General features: G+C 40.3%; 1 protein-coding gene across 3 annotated transcripts in view; it reads right to left on the bottom strand.

Moving 5' to 3' along the window:
* Positions 1-22,349, bottom strand: part of EGFL6 (EGF-like-domain, multiple 6) — a 71,721-nt gene that overhangs the window by 34,580 nt on the left and 14,792 nt on the right. For all 3 annotated transcript variants that reach the window (XM_011994845.1, XM_011994844.1, XM_011994846.1), the window contains exons 2-4: positions 10,785-10,897; positions 5,260-5,352; positions 204-323 (exon numbers count right to left, since the gene is read on the bottom strand). In XM_011994845.1, the coding sequence (XP_011850235.1) occupies positions 204-323; positions 5,260-5,352; positions 10,785-10,897 (326 nt within the window). The remainder of the gene's footprint in view (positions 1-203; positions 324-5,259; positions 5,353-10,784; positions 10,898-22,349) is intronic.

The raw sequence follows: 22,349 nt of genomic DNA on the forward strand, positions 1-22,349 counted from the left end.
GAAGGAAGGAAGGAAGGAAGGAAGGAAGGAAGGAAGGAAGGAAGGAAGGAAGGAAGGAAGGAAGGGCCCCAAAACATTTTAGCTGGGGGCAATATTAGAGATTTTTTTTAAAAAATCACTGAAATCAGCTTTTCCCCAAGCATCAAATGGCAAAAGTCAAGCCTTAAACATTGACTGAGCTCAGCCTGGCAGTTGAAACTTACTCACACACGTGGCATCTGGCATAAGCATGTGGCCACTGAGGCAAAAGCACTTGTAGCTTCCATGTGTATTCACACATCTGTGTTGGCATGGCCGGGGTTTCATTCCACACTCATTCACGTCTGCAGGGACATTTAGAAAACAGGGAAACGTGAACTGAATCAGGAAACTTCCAGATGGGGAATATTAGACCCCAGTCTTGGAAAGGACAACTGGGTTAGCTTCCCTGAACACTACCACTTACCCACCTCCTCTCTGACCATCAAATTCTATTTTAAAGGATTGGTGACAATGTGTAGCAAATGGAATAACTATACACCACTGGAAGGAATGTAAATTGGTACAACACTTTGGAAAACTGCTTGGCAGAATCTACTAAAGCTATATTTAGACATACTCATGACCTGGAAATTCCAGTTCTGGGAATATACCCAACAGAAATGTGGATTTTTGCCCACCAAAAAAACCCTACATACTAAAATGATCATAATAGCATGATACTAGATAGCCCCAAACTAGAAGTAATCTAAACACCTCCCAACAGAAGAATAGATAAATGACTCGTATATTTACACAATGGAATAATATACAGAAATGAAACTGAACAAATGACAACTACAAGCAACAATGGATGAATCTCACAAACATGATATTGAGTGGAAGAAGCTGGATATAAATGTGTACATACTGTATAAATCCATTTATATACAGTTAAAAAAACAAGCACAGCTAATCTGTGATATAAGAGGTCAAGATATGGTTCTCTCACTGGCAGTGGAAGTGACTGGAAGGTGTGTGAGGGAGTCTTCTGAGGGGCCAAGTTTCTGGCTTTTGATCTAGATACTGGTGACATGGGCGTTTAGAACAATTCATTGAGCCATACATATTTTATATATGCACAATTCTATGTGTATACTACTTGAACAAAAAGTTAGAAATAGATAATTTATATATTTCTGCCTTTGATGTTATCCCAAGCAGCCGCTGACATAGGCTGAAAGCACAGCCTCCTGTCAATTATTATTTCGGGTGGCCCCTGCACTGGCCAAATTGCCTTGGCTCACATTCCTCTAGAGGGAACCTGTCAGACAGCTCTTAGTGGTGAAGTTGGAGGACAATATTTAATCCTAAGATGTTCGCAGGATGACATTTGGGCTGGATGATTTTACATATATATATATATATATAAACACACACATATATGTGTGTGTATATATATACACGTGTGTGTATATATATATATGACGTTCACAGGATGTTAAGTGATAAAAGAAGGTTACAAAACTCTGTGTACAGATCATTCCAAAATTTGTTTAAAAAATACATAGGAAAAGAAAAGCCTAGGAGGGTATGCTCTCTAATGGTTATCTTCAGGCGGTAAGATCGAGGGTGACTTTCTTCTCTGTGCTTTCGTGTTTTCTAAAAAACAACAACAACAACAACTTAAGAATAAGTAACATTTTTATTAAAATAAAAAATGACACAGAAGGAAAATAAAACTTTATGAAGATTATCTGTAGAGGATGTTGCCTTTGGAAATGTGGTCATGTGAGGGTTTCATATCTTAACTCTACCAGGGAAGATACAGAGAGGAAAAAAACAAACAAATTCCATGGAAGGCAAAAGGTCAGCATGGTAACAGATTCTTGAAAATAAGGAGCTGCTTTCATCTCTGAAAAGATCCTTCTATGGAGATTTTCCAATGCCCTAACTGGATATTTGAAACCCTCTTCTCCATTGCCTATCCCCTTTACCCTACCATCTCCCTCATAGAACGTAACCTCTTCAAATGGGGAAATTGAGAAATGCTGATTGGTCATAATGGGAAACCCAGGAATATCCCATAGCTTGGCCCTAACTCTGAGGTGACTCACTCATTTCTTGGGAGAGTGTTTTGGGAAAGACATGAGTTGAGGGCTGAGGCCTGTCACCATTAATGGATGTACGTGGACTTTGATCAGGCTGCCACAGGGCAGGGAGGCTGTGGGAAGAAGACAGACTGCCTCAAAACTTCAGCCAACCGGACTACTCCCTCAACGTTAATATTTTACTGGGACTTTAAAACTAGCATGAAAAATATTGTCTCTACTCTAAATCTCTTGAGACATTATCTTGGTTCAGAATCCAAAACATATGGAAAACCAAGTTTTCTGCTGTAAAACCTCTGGTGAGGGGTATAGCTGAATTATTCCTTATGAAAGCATGATTTTTTTTTTTTTTGAGATGGAGTCTCGTTCTGTTGCCCAGGCTGCGGTGCAATGGCATGATCTCGGCTCACTGCAACCTCTGCCTCCCGGGTTCAAGTGATTCTCCTGCCTCAGCCTCCCGAGTAGCTAGAATTACAGGCATTCGCCACCATGCCCGGCTAATTTTTGTATTTTTAGTAGAGATGAGGTTTTGCCATGTTGGCCAGGCTGGTCTCAAACTCCTGACCTCAGATGATCCACCCACCTCAGCCTTCCTAAGTGCTGGGATTACAGGTGTGAGCCACTGTGCCCACCCTGAATGCACAATTCTTGAAGCACCTCTCTCAAGCAGTTGCATGCAATTCTAAGAAGCATCTTCAGGACTCTGGCCTCTATGCTGGTGGTAGGACACAGAGAGCCAGATTGCTCTCTGAGGCTGTAGGGTTGGCAGCTCAAAGAGCGGCTATTTCAGTCTATGGGGTTAACCTCTTGGCTTGGCGGCAAGGGCTGGGAGTGGTAGAGTGGAGTGGGTGTTCAGTCTTCTCTGAAACACCATTTTCCAAGGGCAGCTGAATTTGATTTACTGCTCTTTGTTCAACTTCATTATAGCACTGGGGACCCTTTCTGAATTATTGCAGATTTCTTCATGCCAGGGTTTCTTAACTTCTGTTGACACAAATCATTATTTGTTGTGGGGGGCTGTTCTGTGCATTGCAGGATGTTTAGCAGCATCCCTGGGCTCCATTCACTAGATGCCAGGAGTACCTCCCACACCCAGTTATGACAACCAAAATTGTCCCCAGTCATTGTCAAGTATCCCGTGGATGACAAAATCACCCAAGTTGAAATCTACTGATCTATAGCAAAGACCATATCCCTTGCCCCAATGAGGCACTTTTATTCACCACATTTAGAGCAGGGTTTTTCAGTCTTGGCACTACTGACATTTGGGTCTGATCATTCTTTGTTGCGGGTACTGCTATCCTGTGCATTGTAAGGTGCTTAGCAGCATCCCTGATCTCTACCCATTAGACACCAGTAGCACCCCCTCCAAATGTCTTCAGACACTGCCAGATGTTGCCCGGGATAAGGCTCCCAGATCTGGCAAATAAAAATACAAGATTCCAGCTGGGTGTATTGGTGTGTGCCTGTAGTCAGAAGTCTGAGGCGAGAGGATTGCTTTGAGGCCAGGAGATCATGGATGCAGTATAGTCACTGCACTCCAGCCTGGGCAACATAGTGAGACCCCCATCTCTAAACAAAACTGTAAAGGATTCTCAGATAAATCTGAATGTCAGATAAATGACTAATACTTTTTAAGTATACACACATCTCATATACTATTTTGAGAGTGTGTTTGGAGGTTCTAGCAGGGGAGCACAGCTAATATACCCTTGACTGAAGGCCAGTCCTCCTCTATCAGGGATGGTCGTCCTCTCCGCCCGAACACACAGCTTCAGGAAGGACACACATGGAGCAGTGAGGGAGGAAGGGGAAGTCTGCCTAGCCAGTCAGATCAACCAAATCAACCCAGGTGAGCAATGGGGAGACATGTCACAGCCAGATCACCCTCACATCCCCCATATACTATTTTGAACAAACATATACTATAAAATTATTTGTTGTTTATATGAAATGTAAATCTAACTGGGTATCTGTATTTTATCTGGCAACTCTTCCTGGGACATAAAATTACCCAAGTTGAGAACCACTGTTATAGATATTATAATCTCTTCAATGTTTTCAGACAAATGATCTAGGATGAAAGTTATAAATTATCTATTACGATATATCAAGGCCAGGCGTGGTGGCTCAGTCTTTAATCTCAGCACTTTGGGAGGGCAAGGCGGGAGGATGGCTTGAGCTCAGGAGTTCAAGACCAGCCTGGGCAACGTAGTGGGACCTCGTCTATACAAAAACTGTAAAAAGTAGCCAGACATGGTGGTGTGTGCCTGTGGTCCCTGAGTAGCAGGGAGGATCGCTAGAGCCCAGGTGGTTGAGGCTGCAGTGAGCCATGATCACGCCACTGCACTCTACCCTGGGTGACAGAGCGAGACACTGTTTCAAAAAAGAAAAAGTATATGAAGTATAATAAAAATATGCACGTCATTCAACCCAACAATTCCACTTTTAAATATTTTTCCTACAAAAATATTCATTCAAGAAAGCAGGGCTATGCATAGAACAATGTTAGATTTAGCACTGTTTGTAATGGCAAAAAATTGGAGACAACATAAATGATAATGGTTAAATAAAGCATATTTTTGCATAAAGGATAAAAGTATTCACACTAGGGACTAGGATATAGCCTTAAAAAATGTAAAGTAGTTTTGTGTGTGCTGACATGCAAAGATGCCTATGAGAAATACTTACATTTGTACTATCACAGAAAAAGACTTCCAGGATCTAAGACAAACTTAACTATGCTTATAGTAACAACTAGTGGTGATTACTCTCACTTTTATATGTTTTTGCACTGTTGGATTTTAAAAATAAAAATATACTTACAATACTTAGGTAGTTTAAAAAACAATAACATTATTTACTTTAAAAAGACTCTTTTTTTCTGTGTTACAGGAAGAGATGAAATAAAAAAGTAAAAAATATAAAAGGCCTTTAGCTTATAAAAACAAAATGGTTAAAAAAAAGGAGAAAAAATAAAAGAAAAAAGGCATTTTATTGGACATCTTGACAAAAACATCAGACTTTTTATATTTTTCAAGGAGAAGAGATTGAAAAACTTGTCCTGAAAGCATCTTCATTTGAAGATTTGACTTTAAAAAAACCCTAAGAAATCCTGCATACCATATTGTGTCGCCAGCCCTGCTGCAATGATTGAATTTGAACTATGACCCCAGGCTACCTTACTGACCTTGACTGCAGGTTTTCCCGGTGTATCCTGGAAAGCATCTGCATTTGTTTGGTCCCATGCACTCACCAAACTTGCATCCAGGTTCGCATGTAGCTGTGGAAGGAAAAGATGTCTTGATGATAAAAGAACAGTAGTTAGTGTAGTGAAATGCACGCAAAGCTTTGCTGCGTTCTGTGTGGCAGAGAACTCCATGGGGACATACGGAGGACGATCTGCCTCCCTTTGAATCTGTTTTCACCTTTCAGACACTGGAAAGTATTTTTCTTTTGAATGAGATTACCGCCTCCCCGATCCCCGCCCACCACACCCCCACCCAATGCATGCAAGTTTAGTGTGACTTTGCTCGGCAATGCCACACTTCCAGTGGTATTCAATGAAATATAAAGCCTCCCAGACCACAGTCAGCCAGTTTTGCATGCAAACACAAAAGATTTAATAAAATAAGTATAATGTTGGAACTGGAAGAGACTCCAGAGTAGCCCTGGGCAAATGCCAATGTCATTCCCCTTCCTTCTGTCTCTTGCCTCGTTTCATCTCCTCCATATTTTCTCCATTTCTCTTTTAAATGATCAAAATCTTTTTAATGCTGCGCATTATCAGTCAGACTGAACAACCAACAGATTGGAGGCAGGAAGGTGCTACTTCTAGCCCTAAGGATGGGAACTAAAAGCATCATGATGATGAGGATGATGATGGAGGCATGAGAAAGCACGACAAAGGCAGGATTTGTTTTTCTATTTTATTCACTTCTGTATCCCAACTCTTGACACAAAGTAGACAATAAATATTTGTTCAATGAATAAAGTGGTAGGAGAAACAACAGGGGTAGGATGTTATAACCGATTCAGTCGGGGGCAAGAAAACAAATAGTCAAAGATGATGGACAGTTTCATTCCAGCTCACAAGGAGGTTATAAGGAGAAAAAGCAGTAGATAGGAAAAAAGAAAAATGGGAAAGCCCCAAGAGTAGAAAGGGAGAGGATATAATATATGAGAGAGAAAGGAGACTTTCAGGGTATCAAGGATTCTCAGCAGCTTCTGGATACAGTAGGAGCTCAAGAAATAGCCATAATAGGAAAGAATGACTCAGCAATTGCCCAGGAATGGTGCCTACTTCTCCGTCCATCAATTCCCCCTGGCTCATAGTAGGTCCACCTCTAAGAAAGCCTATTCTTAAAGATACCAGCATCTTTCCCTAAACCCCAGATCCTATTTTTTGTTATTATCATCATTCCTCTACCAGTTACCTGGACTCAAAAAATTCAGTTGTCTATTTTTTTTGTCTCCAGACCATTCAGTTGCAATATCCTATTCCTGTTTCTACCACCAACTCATTCATTGAACAACTATCTATCTAGCTAATGGGAACTGCCTTGCCTACAGATACTTGGAAGATGATGCTAAATCCCTCTCTCTCCCTGCTTTCCCCACCACAGCTTGTGACCAGTGCCTCACTGATGCAGGAGTCTAACAGCCTAGTTCCTTGTTTCTTGGCAGGACAAACTCTGGTGCAATTAACGCCCTAGAGGTCCCTGTGGGATCAGGCTGAAGCTAGACTTCCTTTGAAACCATATCTCTGCCTAGCCCCTTCCCCTGCTCCCCCATTCCCTTGCAAATTGCTCCTAAGACACCTTTCAATGGAATATTTGTACAAGAATCCCCCTTTCAGGCTCTGCTCCTAGCAAACTTGATGTCAGACATGACATTAAACTAATAGTCCAAAAGGATAGCTCTGATCATGCCATGCCTTGCACAGAGGTCATCATATAATCTTTGTTCCCTCCTGAATACAGTACAGGTATCATAACCAAGTTAAAACTAGCATGATCTGGCTAGGCATGGTGGCTCACGCCTGTAATCCCAGAACTTTGGGAGGCCACGGAGGGTGGATCACTTGAGGTCAGGAGTTTGAGACCAGCCTGGTCAACACGGGGAAACTGCATCTCTACTAAAAATCCAAAAATTAGCCAGGCATGGTGGCGGGCATCTGTAATCCCAGCTACTCGGGAGACTGAGGCAGGAGAATCACTTGAACCCAGGAGGCAGAGGTTGCAGTGAGCTGAGGTCGCACTGCTGCACTCCAGCCTGGGTGACAGAGCAAGACTCTGTCTAGAAAACAAAAATTAAAAAAAATAAAAAATAAATTCAAACCTAGCCTGATCTGGCCTCCACCTTCTTTTCTAGCTGCACCCCCCCCACCCCCTGACAAAGGCAACACTGTGGGCAAAAGACATTGCTTGCTGTTTTCCAGACCTACCCTTTACTTTCTGCCTTTTCCTACCCCTCCCTAGGATACTCTTCCCTGGGTTTCCAGTAGTTAATATCCTCCCCATTCTTCAAGGATCACCTTGTATGACCCCTTCTTCTAAAAGCCTTTACAGATTCCTCCAGCCACCTATGAATGCCCACTCAACTTCGAGAACTCCACAGAACTTTGGCAGGCCCCTCCTGTGCAACTGATCAGTTTTTGTCTTATTAAATAATGAGGCATATATTTGGCTACAGTGCTTGTCTTTCATCCACTACTTGTTTCCAAGTGCCTTTAGGACAGGGACTTAAACGTTCATCATTGTTTCTCCCGTAGCGTTTAATAGAGTGTTGTAAACATGTTAAATATTTGAATATTTTTGAATAATGAATAAAGTAATTATTGTGGAACTTTTAACAGGGGAACATTTTATGGCTCTGAACAAGTCATAAGGGAAAAATGCTTCCCCAGCAAAGTTTTTCCACTTTTAGAGACAAAAGAGACAGAATTTAATTTCCAGTGTCTACTTTGTTATGGATATGTACTTGGAGTTGCAACTTTAAATTCAGATATTAGAAAAATAAATCTTTTTTTTTTTTAAAGCCCTGAAGGCCTCTAGTTGTTCCCTGAAAACTGATTTCCAATGTGGTCCAGACAGGAAAGCCCAGCATAAATGCCAAATAGAACATAGGAGAAATGGTGAATAATACCCTTGCTATAAGGTTAAAGCTTTAGTAAGATGTTTTCAATTTACAGTAACTTTGGATCTGTGACTTGAACAGCCAATTGGGAAATTCAGTTTGTGTTTAAAATGGCCTGAGATTGAAGCATGCTTTAGACAAAGTAAAAGTCTTATTTAGTTCTCCCCCAAACTTCTCTATCTGGAGCTTTTCATCAGGTACTTGTTCACAGACAACTCTGTATTTCATCTCACTAAAGTGGCATACATTTTAAGGGTAATGATATCGAATTGATGAGACCCTGCCTTGGGAGGAGATTTAGACAGGTAGAGGCTGAAAGCTAGAAAGCTCCAGCATACATAGAGGCAGGGCTTCAAGAGGAGTGAAGGGCAAATAGACAGACAGAGGGGAAGGCCTGGGTGGACTGGGACCTCACAGCCTGGGGTCTGGCTCTCCTTGTTGGGGCAGGTTGATGTGTATTCTTATTATCATGCATCCTACAACTCTGGCTTAGAAATCAGAAACCCAGCAATCAGGGAATAACTACCCTGTTATTTGATGCTTCAAGAAACATATGACTTTACCATCAAGAAGGACCATGCAAATTGGATAAAATATGATACACATTTTAGATCTAAAAATCACTGCAATTTAAGACCTGAACATTTGACTGGAGCAGTAGGTGTGCTGACCGTCTCTTCAGCTTGCAAAACTTGCATAGTGAGCATTTTGCTTGAACCCTCTGCACTTGCCGTTTTAACATCTTGCTTTAAATTATTTTATGCCTGTGGTATTATACAGTCCCTGAAAGCATTGAGAATGTGATTGGCTGCATGCGTCATGGCCAAATTGCTCTTATGCAGTTACAGAAAAGCCCTTCCTGAAAGTCAAACCTTGCCTTCATTTATTCACCAGCGACATGCTGGGTCTTACAAGTTTTATGGCAGTAGACACTGATGTTCGTGCAACTGTAAGAGAGATTCTAAATCATGTGTTTCACGTGGTTTTTGCCCCTTTCCACCTGACTGACTTCAAATAAAAATGTGTTATGTTGTGTCTAGAAAAAGAATAAAGCCACATTTAATCCCCCCATCACCTGGTGCTTTAATGAAGAGAAGTTTGTGATGAGAATTATTGGTCCTTCCTGAAGGAATGGTAATTTATGAGGTATTTTCTATGCATGACAGGTAATGAACTCACCCTTTAATGCATAAACTCCTTACCCTCAGAGGTAGGTATTGCTCTCATCATGTTGCAGAGGAGGAAATTGAGCCTTAGCTAGCTTACCTTAGCTAGCTTGCCCAAGATCACCCAGGTCAGTCTGGTTCTCAATGCCCTTGATCGTGACACTATCAATCCAATCAGGATGGGGACCCACTCTTTTAATTGACACAAGTCCCAGGAGGATATTCTAACTTCCTTTATCTAAGTGGGCAATGATGATCTTTGTTTTTGTCTAGTATTTTTATGCTCTTGTCATCTTGTCACAAGCAAACTATGATGACAGAAGGTTTTACATAATATGGAACATGTGGGAACAGTATCAATGTTTTCTATTGTTTTATAGATTTTGGATATTATCAAGTTCTGATCCCACTTATGGTCAATCCAGATATTTTTTAACCAGCCAGAGAGAAGGAGGTTGGGGCAGGAACAGACCAGCAAAAAGAAGGTAGCATTGTTATTCCTAAAATAACTAACATGTTAGTACTTTTATGGGACCTGCAATTGTGTTGTTATCCCATTTAACAGATAAAGAACTTAGGATGAGGCACATGCTACCTGCTGAAGGACACAGGGACAGTGAGAGTAGACTCCTGCCCTGAAGGAATACACCCCTGGTGAGACAGTCAGTTAGGAGGAATGTGGATTTTGTTCCACTACACTGCCAGTGTTGCTCGTTATGGAAAGTCATAAAAAAAAAAAAAAAAAGGCAAAAACTTTATGCTCATCTCTGCCCTCCCCAACCTCCTTGAAATGATCAGAGACCTCTCTTGGAGTTCCTAACACATAGTCTGAGAAACAATGTCCAAGGCAAATTATGGTTCCTTGGTTTGCAATGTACAAAAAATCAGCAAAATACTTAAAATCTTTGCATATATGCATGTGTACCTTGAAAACATTTAGAAATTGGCAGTATGGATTTTAAAAATGTGAGTAACAAATCTATAAGCTAAAAGGCGTACTTGTTTTGTGGCTGAAGCCTACTAGTTGGATGATTAATAATTAAAAAGTGTATTTCATTGGAAATCACTTAAACTATAATTAGAGGAGGAATTTACTGGCCTGCTTTTGCCCATCTTAGTTCCTTTAGATTAAAAAGAAAACCAAAAACAAACAACCCAGTCATACTCACTAAGATAATCACAAAAATAATTGACAAGACAGTCTTCTAAAATAAATCATGCCAAGTATGATGGCATCAGCCACATTTTGTCTGGGAAGAGATCTCATAGGAACCCAGACCTTGGTTATTGGTAGTTACGCATGTCCTTGCCTAAGAGATCCACTGGCAATTTTGTGGCAGTTCATGGTGTGACAGATAAAAACCTAAGGGCCCTGGATCCAAGTGCAGGGTCTGAGGTTTTACCAAATTACCTTCACAGACTCCCTTGCTGTTTCTTCTCCAGCCGTAGCAGCAGGCTAGTCTAGTTCCATAGTGACAGACCCCAGGCTGACGTGCCGATGCTAACAACCCGTGATGCCTGGCACTGCAGATAAAGAACTACATGTTAGTATTGAGAAAATAGAAAAGACAACAGAAACTCTTCCCTACTACTAAAAGAACCAGAGATGTCAATTACCTGGTTAATTTCAACGAACCCGCAGTAAGTGCTAAATTAGATTTTGAAAACCTGAATTTTGGGGTTGCCAGCCTTCCTCAATAATTAGTTTCAACCATTTCCTTCTTCCCCATGGTTAAAAGAATTTGGTTACATAATCTATAAAACTAGGGCACATGAAGATGTCCAAAATGTATGTTTTTGAACCTTGTAGAGTGCCACTTTTCAGATCTGCTCTGTATAAGCACAGCAACTATCCAGTTCTTTGTCTATTTCAGTGACTTTCTGGTCCTGTGGCTTTGTCCCAGACCAGAGCTCTGCACTTTTACCCCACTGGCACCTGGGAACCATTGAATAGACAGGAATCAACACACACTATAGATGATTAAGAGCTGGAAGGGCCCATTCAGCAAAGCCCTCTCATGTTACAGAGGAGGAAACTCCAGTCCAACGGAGTGGAGTCACATCCCCAGCAGAGCTGGGTGTTGGGAATTCTAGCCCAGGGCTCGTTCCCATTCCACATGACCTCCTGGAAACCCAATTTGCTAAACTGCTTACTTTTAGAGCAGAGATCGGCAAATATTTTCTGTAAAAAGCCAGATGATAAGTATTTTAGGCTTTGTAGGGCCATAAGATATCTGTCCAAGTACAAAAGCAGCCATAGGCAATAGTAAACAGATGGGTATGATTGTGTTCCAATAAAACTTTATTTATGACACTGAAATTTGAATAGCATGTAATTTTCCTGTGTCATGATATAGTATTCTCCTTTTGTTCCATCTTTGAACACTTAAAAATGTAAAAACTGTTCTTCGCTCATGAGCTGTTTACAAAGAGGGATCACCTAGCTTTGGCCGGCAAGCTGTAGCTTGCCTGATCTAGATGCCTGAAAAAGGTGAGCCCCCTGCCCCCTACCAAGTGCCCCCAAGTAGTGCCGCCATGGATGAAGTTCACTGCATGTTTACCTACTTACGGCCCTGGTATTGGACAGGGTTGCTACCAGACTTCGAAGGAAAATACTTGCATTGTATATTTAGTGGAGGGCTGTGATGATTTCCTTACACATATTAAATACACTGTAAAAATGTTTCCTGGGCTCTTTAACAGACAAAGGAACGCACATTTTACCATGTGCTTTCTGCTACAGAACTGAACTTTATGCAAGTTAATAATATGTAAGTCAAAGTCGGAAAGTTTAATAACCTTGTAGATTTCCCTCATGGTCTGCCTCTCCCACAAATTTGATTACTCAGTTAAGAGTTATAAAGATATGGTCTGAGACATTTCATTTACTGAGAGCACCAAATGCAAGGATGATTTTAACATTACTTTTTCTTGAAGGGGACTTTTTTTCATTTTTTAATGGAATTAATTTTAGGGATTCATAAGTCACTCAAACATTTAGAACAGGGCTTCTCAACTTCTACACAACTGATATTTTGGGCCAGATCATTGTTTGTTGTTGGGAGTTGTCCTGTGCATTGTAGGATATTTAACAATGGTCTTTATCTACAGATGCCAGTAGCACACACCCCTCTAGTTCTGACAATCAAAAATGTCTCCAGACATTGCCAAATGTCTCCTGGAAGGTAAACTTTTCTTTCATTAAGTAGTAGTACTTTAAAGCAAAACATTTATTGTGCACTTGCTATGTTCCAAGTACTGTCTCAGGCACATAGAGTACAGTGATGAAAAGGGCCTGGTCTTTGCACTCTTAAGTTCACAGTCTATTGGAAACATATGCATTCAAGTATAGGATAGCATGCTAAATATTATTAAAATGCTCTGATAAAGAGTTCTGACTAAGAAATAATGCAGCCATTTGTCTAATCTAATTTATATATTCCTAACAATTCTGCAAGGGATACCACAATCTTGACCCAGTCTGCGCCTAATTAACAGTTTCCAAAGAACCTATGATAAACTCCAATATTCTATAGCACAGTAGGGTGATTACAGTTAGCAACAATGTATTGTATATTTCCAAGTAGCTGGAAGAGGGGACGTGAAATGTTACCAACACATAGAAATGGTAAATACTCAAGGTAATTGAGTATTTGATGGATACTCCAAGTACCACAACTGGATCATGATATAGTCTATGCATGTAACACTCACATGTACCCCATAAATATATAAAATATTTTGTATCAGTAAAAAAGAAGAAACTATGGGTGACTAACCATAAAGTATGCTGAGTAAATAAGTGCCAGTCCACATGTATACATATGTAACAAACCTGCACATTGTGCACATGTACCCTAGAACTTAAAGTATAATTTAAAAAAAGGGGGAAAAAAAGGTATACAATATGCTGTTATAAGAAAAAAGAAGTGCCAGTCCAAATACAGTGATGCCCTTAATAATTTTTTTATTTTAGTATTTTAAAAATTGAGATATAATTTATATAACATAAAATTCACCATCTTAAACTATACACTTCAGTGGTTTTTAGTATTTTCACTATGTTATGCACTCATCACTTCTGTTTAGTGCCAGAATATTTCCATCACCCCAAAAATAAACCCTATACCTATGATCAGTTAATCTTAACTAACTCCTCCCTTCATCCCCTAGCAACCACAAATCTGCTTTTTGTCTCTGGATTTGCCTATTCCGGATATTTCATATAAATGGAATCACATAATATGTAGCCTTCTGCATCTGGCTTCTTTAACTTAGCATGTTTTCAAGTTTGATTCATGTTGTAGCTTGTAACAGTACTGTATTTCTTTTTATTGCTTAATAATATTCCATAATATGGATATACCACATTTTATTTATCCACTCATCAGATGATGGACATTTAAGTTGTTTCTACCTTTTGGTCATCATGAATAATGTTGCTATGAACATTGGTGCACAAGTTTTTGTGTGGACATATGTTTTAATTTCTCTTGGGTGTATACCCAGGAGTGGAATCGTTGGGCCATATGGTGCAATGGACAGAATGTTTGTGTCCTCCAAAATTCATATATTGAAACCCTAATCCCAATGTGATGGTATTTGGTGGTGGGGTCTTTGGGAGGTAATTAGGTCATGGGGGTGGAGCCTTTATGAATGGGATTAGTGCGCTAATAAGAAAAGGCTAGAGAGCTTGAGAAGTTGACAGGCTGCAACCCAAAAGAGTGCCCTCACCAGAACCTGACCATGCTGACACCCTGGTCTTAGAATTCCAGCCTTCAGAACTGTGAGAAATACATTTCTATTGTTTATAAGCCACCCAACCTCTGGTAATTTGTTATAGCAGCCTGAACTGACTAAGACACGTGATAGTTGTATGTTTAACTTTCTGAAGAACTGCCTGACCGTTTTCCAACATGGCTACATCATTTTACTCCCACCAGCAATATATGAGAGTTCCAATTTCTCCACATTCTCACCAGCACTTATTATTGTTCATTTTTTAAAACTCTAGTCATCCTAATGCTTGAGAAGTAGCATCTTGTTTTGATGTGCATTTCCCTGATGGCTAATGATATTAAGTGTCTTTCATGTGTTTATAGACCATTTATATATCTTCTTTGGATAAATGTCTATTCAGGTCCTTTGCCCATGTTTTAATTGGGTTATTTGTTTTGATGTTTTTAAGATTTGAACACAAGATTGAAATTTGTCGATAAAAACAAGTGTCCCCACACCTTGGTAAAAAAAACCCTTCCACATAGATACACAGTAAGTCCATTTCTTAACCACACACGTCTGTGACAAACCTTGATAAAGCACTACAATTTGCTTTCACCTCTTCCTTTAACAACATGAAGCTGATGCCTGGGGGAGCAGAATGGAGAGAGGAACTAACCTTGCCTGGGAAAGAGGAGGAAAATGTCCAGGGTAGGTGACATTTGAGTTGGATTTCAAAAGAAAACACGATGAAAGAAAAGCTGTATAGGGGGAAATTCTGCCTTTGGAATTTTAATTTCATATTTTTATAAGAAATGTTGGGTTCATTTAATTAGAATTCAATGTAGCAACAAAATCTTAGAGATGATCTGTCAACTTCTTGACTGAAGGTTTGCAAGCAATATGCTCCCCAATCACAATAGGAAGGATCTTACCTATTTCCTGATGCCAAAAAAAAAATCAGTATAATCCTCAATAGGGCATTAATATGTATGGAGTATAGTGCTAGGAGCTGAGGATTCACTTATAATCCTGGCATAGAGGGTCCCCTACTCATGAGCTTTTAGTCAAGGGGTTCAGGGTAACAGAGGCACTCAATATATTCAGTCTATTACAGAAGCTTAAATCAAAGAAACATAATCCAGTCTAAGGGGTCCCAGATGTTCCCTTTGAAGGTGCAAACTTTAAATTAGACTTAAGACAAACAGGGTTCAACCACATAAAGTGAAAGAATATTACAGGCAAAGGGAATAGAATGAGTGCAGACTAAGAGGTAAAAGACACCATGCTTGTGCTTGAGGAATGAGTAGATGACCAGAGGATTAGAATAAAGGCAGGGAGAAGTAAGCTTGCGAAAGATGAGCCCCAAGAAGTGGGCAGAGGCTACATCACAGAGGGTCTTGTGAATCAAGTTAGGGCTTTGGGTTTTACATCTCAATGGCAATAGAACAGCATTGAAGGGTTTTAAGTAGGAATGTTATTTGATAAGGTTTTTCTTTTGAAAAATATTACCATGAAAGCAGTCTGGAAGATAGACTGGAGGGAGACAGAACGGAAGAAAAGATACCAGTTGGCTCAGAAGACAGATTCTGGTTGCTTGGACTGCAGCAGTAGCAGTGGAGGTAAGGAGAAATGAATGGCATCAAAGTGGGACTGAAAGATTTGGTAATGGATTAGAGTCAATTCATTCATTCAACAAGTATTTATTGAGTGCCTATAATGTATCAGACACTGGGCTAGTTTCCAGAAGTTCATCAGCAAACAAAAGGGAAATAAGATTTCTGTCCTTGTGGAGCTTATATCCTAGTCGATTGGATATAGAGTGTCAGAGGGATGCACCATCGAGTAGCCTGTATTTCTGGAATGAGGAATACAGGTGGAGGAACATGTTCAGGAATAGGATAGATGATGAATTCTCTTTGGCACATGCTGATTTTGAGTACTCATTAGACGGACAACCTAGAAGAGATGTTGAGTAGGATGTTGGATATTTGGCTGAAGAGTTCAGGAAGCAGAACTATATTTGGGAATCATCTGCAGGTAGATGGTAACTGATTCTACAGAAGTGGATGCAGTGTAAGAAAAGAAGGAGGCTAGGGCACAGTCCCAAGGACACTAGCATGTAAGAGATGGACCAAAGAGCAGGAAGGTCCAGAAAGAGGCCCAGGCAATGCTCAGAGGAACACCAGGTTAGTACATTGTCAGGAAAGCCAAATGAGGAGAGTTTTTCTAGTAAAAGAGTGAGATCAACTCTGAATGTTGAGAGGCTGCATAACCTGTTGGTCAGGACTATGGTCTCCTTCCTGGATTTGAATTCTGGCTCTACTATATATTAACTCTGACCTTCAGCGAGTTACTTTCTCTTTCTATGCATTAGCTATCTCTTTTCTAAAACAGGGAAAACAACAGTATTTACCTTAAGGGTATTAGTGATAATGAAATCATTAAATATATGAAAAGGGCTTTGAATGGTGACTAACACAGTAAATGCTCCCTAATTGATTGCTTTTATTATTATTAGTAGTAGGATTATCATCAGATGTGTTGACCTTCAGAGGAGAGCCATGTTTCCCACAGAAGGACCTGCCTTAGTATCCCTGCCATGCTCAGTCATTGGTGGGAGCAGCCTGTGGGAGTTGCAGCCTCACTTAAAAGTGGTGCTGGATTTCCAAGAGTAGAGTAGTTGGGACCCTGGGTCAATTATGCTCCCTGCAGTTGGATGTCTGCGAGGCGCATCCTCATAGCTGCCACAGGTTCCATGTGACTTTTCTTTTTTATGTTTGTAGGAATAAATTTTCACTGTAAGGGGAGATTATCATAGAATTTCACCTTAAAGAAAGTTACCTTAGATATCATCTGGTTCCAACCTATCATTTTGTGCATGAAGAAACTAAGGCCAAGAAAAACTGAGGATTTCATTGGTATTAGAAGTCAGAGGGGAACACACTTCACCAAACTATTCACCTACTCATTTATCCATTTGTCTACCCAAAATTTATTAAGTAACTACACACATCAGACACTGTACTAGGCACTGAGACTATAGGAGGTATATGAGAGAAGCCCCATTATACTCCAACATATGACCCTACCAAAGGGGCAAGTTCTCAGGAGCTAGGGGGAGATATGGAAGTTAGTACACTGGGATGGTAGGTGAGTGGTGTTCTGGAGGAAATGGGGCTCAATATGAATGGAACTTTGCCTGGAGAAGTGGGAGGAGGCTGTGTGGTGGGGAAGGTTTTCCAGGCAGAAAAAATAGCCTGTGCCAAGGACAGCACCATTAAGAACATGAGGAGTTGGTGGCCTCAAAATTTGAGTGTAGATCGTGGTGTGTGTTAGAAGCAGAGGAGTGAGAAGGGCAGCAGGGGAATGGTGGGATTAAGAAGGAGCAGGGAAACAGCAGGGGGTCTAAAGAAAAAGGCCTGTGTCCCTCCTGCAGGCTCCAGACAGTGACAGGTGGATTTTAAGCGGTTGGAAATATCAAAAATTTTGTAATACACAAAACAGCCTCCTTAGAAGTAGGATGAGCTCACTCAGCTTGAACAAGATTTCTGAAACAGTTAGATGTGAAATCACACGAAACCAAATTGAAATTTGTTGAAATCTGATATTTTTAAAAAGCCTAATCAGAAACCAGCCGAGAGTGCTTGGTACAGGTGGTCAAACCCACTTCATATGTACCAGTCAAAGTAAATTACTTGGGATTGCAAAGAATACTGCCCAGGATTAACTAACAGGAGAAAGTTACCAAAAGATAAAATTCATATACTGTTTACACATTACCACAACTCTCCAGAGAAATCCTCATTTTTCTCAGTCTTTATTTCTTTCACATGCCTGCTTTCAGGTGAAAAGGTGAAACTGAGAAATCTGAGGTGTATTAATTTCTCCCAAATCATTGTTTCTGATGTTGTGTGAAGTGTCACTTATAAATCTCCCCCAAATGTTAATGACTAACACTTGGGCCATCAAAAATTTATTAACTTTGTTAATAAATTAAGATTTCTTATCCACTGTAAGGAATTCCCTTCCCAGTCACAAAAACATCTTAGTTTTATAGTTCTGTTGAAAGATATAGGAGATTTGCCATCAAATCTATATCAGTCTCATTTGTTAAAAAACGGAAGTAATTGTTGTTTAAGAATCAACTTAGCCAGGTGTAATGGCTCACGCCTGTAATCCCAGCACTTTGGGAGGCCGAGGCAGGTGGATAACGAGGTCAGGAGATCGAGATCATCCTGGCTAACATGGTGAAACCCCATCTCTACTAAAAATACAAAAAGTTAGCCAGGTGTGGTGGCAGGCGCCTGTAGTCCCAGCTACTTGGGAGGCTGAGGTAGGAGAATGGTGTGAACCCGGGAGGCGGAGCTTGCAGTGAGCCAAGATCTCACCACTGCACTCCAGTCTGGGTGACAGAGCGAGACTCCATCTCAAAAAAAAAAAAAAAAAAAAAAAAAAAAAAATCTAATTTTGGACTGTACTAATCCCATCAACATCCTCTGCCACCTTGGAAGGTCTAGATGGACTGGCCAGCTTCTCTCTCACTCACTCACTCTCTCTCTGTCTCTTCTAAACAATATTTTGCACACATGAGGCTCAGGGAACTGAGTCTTGAGACAGGGAAATGCTAATATAGGTGAAGAAGTCTCTGTGGAGTAGAAGCCCTGAGCTGTGGGAGTCTGAGCTAAATGCTGAATTGCCCAGTTTCTTTAATGCCTTACACAGCTTGCTGTCTACATTGATCAAATTAATCAGAAAATCACCATCTCCACAGCTGAAGTTAATTTAAAAACATTCCAGGGATTGTGTAAGTAGTGTAGTATTTCTTCATAGGATTCCTTATTTTCTGCAAAAATATACTATGCCAGAATTCTTAGTATGTTTGTTTATGGTCAGGTTCCAGGAAACTTCATGATATTCTCCAAGACAAATTGAGAAATTAAACTTCTTTTGCCGATGTTTAAATACATTTAAATATTGCCACACAAATGTAATAAAGATTTTCTAAATAGGGATGACAAGGTCCAGCCATGAAGATTTTTGTTGGTGGTGGTTTTGATTTTTGTTTTGTTTTTATCATAGCTCCCAGTATGGCAAGTTCATTGTACCTAGCCAGTTAAAATTAAGTCTGGGTTCTCATCTACCTTCAAGAAACAGAGTACAAGTCCAGTGGGCCCAGGGACACCCCAAGACATCTCACTTTCCCAGATGTGTAGGGGCTTATGTGTCCAGTAAAAAACTTGCCTGGGTTATAAAGCTCTTCTATACTAGTGTGTGTTGATGTGTCTTCAAATTTATAATGCCATGACTGGTAGGGATAGTAGTAAACTTCAGGCAAAAGTTGGAACTTTCCATTGCTTCCTCTATTTCCCTCATTTATCTTCTAAGCTCAGGAGTTATGTGGAGATTGGGGATGGGGAGTGTCTTGGTTTTGGCTACCCCAGAAGCAGACCATAAGACAAGAATTTGCATGTAAGTGGTTTACTTAGGAGGTGAAGGAAATGCTGATAAAGGAGTGGGGAAGTGAGACTAGGAAGGGAAGGCAGTCAATAAAGCAAGTGTTATCAAGACAGCTACATTTATTCTCCATCTCATTCATTCATTCATAGTAAGCATGGGGGAGAATGATATAAGATGGAAGACGGAGTTAGAAAAGTAGTCAAAGTCTAGATCAAGCAGAGCCATTTATGTCATTTTAAGTAGAATGAATTTTATTCTTAATCTGGTGCGAAGTCACTGAAAAGTTTTAAGAAGAGGGCTGACATGGTCTAATTTAAATGTTAAGAGGAACACTTTGGAGCATGGACTAGAGGGAGCAAAAGAAAAAGTAAAAGGAAGCTATTGTGGTGGTTCAGGTGAGAGATAATAGTGGTGTACCTGGATGATGGTAGGCAGGGGCAGAGAGTGGGGATAGAAGGAGATGGACTTGAGACATGGTTTGTAACAGGACTTAGTAGCAGATGTAATACAAGTGGGGAGGAAGAGCCCCACCTGTCAGCAATGATACCCCAGTTTTTGGCTTGAGCAAGTTTGGATGCTGTTTGTTCTGGGGTGGGGAGAAAGAGTGAAGTGGAGAGAAGCAAGTTCTGAATAATGATCAAGAGTTCAGTTTTGGATGTCTTAGGCTCAGTGAGACATCTCAATGAATAGGTCAAGAATGCAGCAGAAAGAGGCTGGGGCTTGAGATTCACATTTTGAAGATGTGAATATATATATAGATGGCATTGAAAGTGCTAGGACTGGGAAGATAACCTGGAGAGTATAAATAAGAAAGAAAATAGGGTCAGAGATTAATCTCTGTGGAAATACAGCACTTTAAATCCTGTTGAAGAACAGAAGAGTAACCGGTGTGGATGAAGGCAAACCAGAATGTGTTGTATGCTGTGATGATTTTAAAATATGTCCATAAATTATCTGATGCTTATCCTTTCAAAAGGTGAAGTTTAATTCCCCTCCTTTTATGTGGGGTTGTACTTAGTGACTGACATCTAACAAAGAATACTGTGGGAGTGATCGGGGTAACTTCTGAAATTGGGACACAGAAGGCATTGTAGCTTCCTCCTTGTTCTCTCTCTTGGATTAGTCACTATGGGGGAAGTCAGCTAACAGTTGTGAGAACATTCAAACAGCCCTATGGACAGGTCCACATAGAGAGAAGCTGAGGCCTTCTGCCAACAGCCATGTGAGTATACCATCTTGGAAGCAGATCCTCCAGCCAGAGTCAAGATGTCAGATGACTATAGCGTTGATCAACAACTTGATTGCAACCTTGTGAAAAACTCCAAGCCCAAGCAGTGTGGCGATTCCTCAAAGAACTAAAAACAGAACGACTATTTGACCCAGCAATCCCATTTCTGGGTATATACCCAAGGGAATATAAATCATTGTACCATCAAGACATATGCACACAATGTTCATTGCAGCACTATTCACAATAGCAAAGACATGGAATCAACCTAAATACTCATCAGTCATAGACTGGATAGAGAAACTATGGTACACATTCACCATGGAATACTATGCAGCCATAAAAAGAATGAGATCATGTCCTTTGCAAGAACATGGGTGGAGCTGGAGGCCATTATACTTAGCAAACTCATGCAGGAACAGAAAACCAAATACCGCATGTTCTCACTTATAAGTGGGAGCTAAATAATGAGAATCAATGGACACAAAGAGGGGAACAACAGACACCAGGGTCTATTTGAGAGTGGAGGGTAGGAGGAGGGAGAGGATCAGAAAAAAATACCTATTGGATACTAGGGTTAGTACCTGGGTCACAAAATAATCTGTAAAACCACCCCCCATGACATGAATTTATCTATATAACAAACCTGCACAGGTACCTGAACCTAAAATAAGAATTAAAAACTCCAAGCCCTTTTGCTATGAATCTAAAACCGCTCTAAAAAATGTCTTAAAAAACCCCCAAGCCCCATCTAGCTAAGCTACTCCTGAATTCCTGAATCATAGAAAATGTGTGAAATAATAAATGTTGCTTTGAGCCACTAAATTTTGAAGTATTCTGTTGCGTAGCAATAGATAACTAATAAATGTGGTATCCAGAAACCAAGCAAAGAGTATGCTGAAGAGCAAGGTGATGAACTTTGTTGATGTTTGTTGCTTTGGTATTTTAATTTTGTACTTATATTCATTAAATCTGAGATATCATGGATCATAAGCATACTAGTATTATGTACATTAGAAAAGAAAAATGCTGCCAATTAAACTAAACTATAACTCATTAGCTTAATAATTCTGTGCAATTATGTCATAATTCTGTGCATGAATTAGTCACGATCATGTCAACTTTAAAGAACACAGAGCCTGCAATGGCCTGTTTGCTCGCTATTGCTCTCAGAACCAAGTCCAAACTCCTTGGCTCAGTGTACTGGGCTCCTCACAGCCTGATTCCAGCCTGCCTTCTTTGCCTCTTGGCAGCCACCAGGCTTATGGTCTAAGATTCTGGCCAGTCCATTTTCTGTATCTTGGGCTGATGCCCTCCTTATGCATTCTTTTTGCAGGTATGTATCTATCCATCCATTCATTTACTCTTATGCAATACCTACTGGGAATTAAGCATTGGAATGTTTGCTTTCTATGCCCATGTTATATCAGGTGGGCTCACATTTGCTCCATAAGAACAGTATAAGTGTCATCCACTGTATTCAGTTTTCTCTGATTCTCTCATGTGGACTTAGTTTCTCTCTTATCTGTATTCTGTGGAATGTTTTATATGTTTTTACATATATATATA

This window comes from Mandrillus leucophaeus, unplaced genomic scaffold, assembly GCF_000951045.1.
Source record: "Mandrillus leucophaeus isolate KB7577 unplaced genomic scaffold, Mleu.le_1.0 Scaffold462, whole genome shotgun sequence".
Classification (NCBI taxonomy): domain Eukaryota; kingdom Metazoa; phylum Chordata; class Mammalia; order Primates; family Cercopithecidae; genus Mandrillus; species Mandrillus leucophaeus.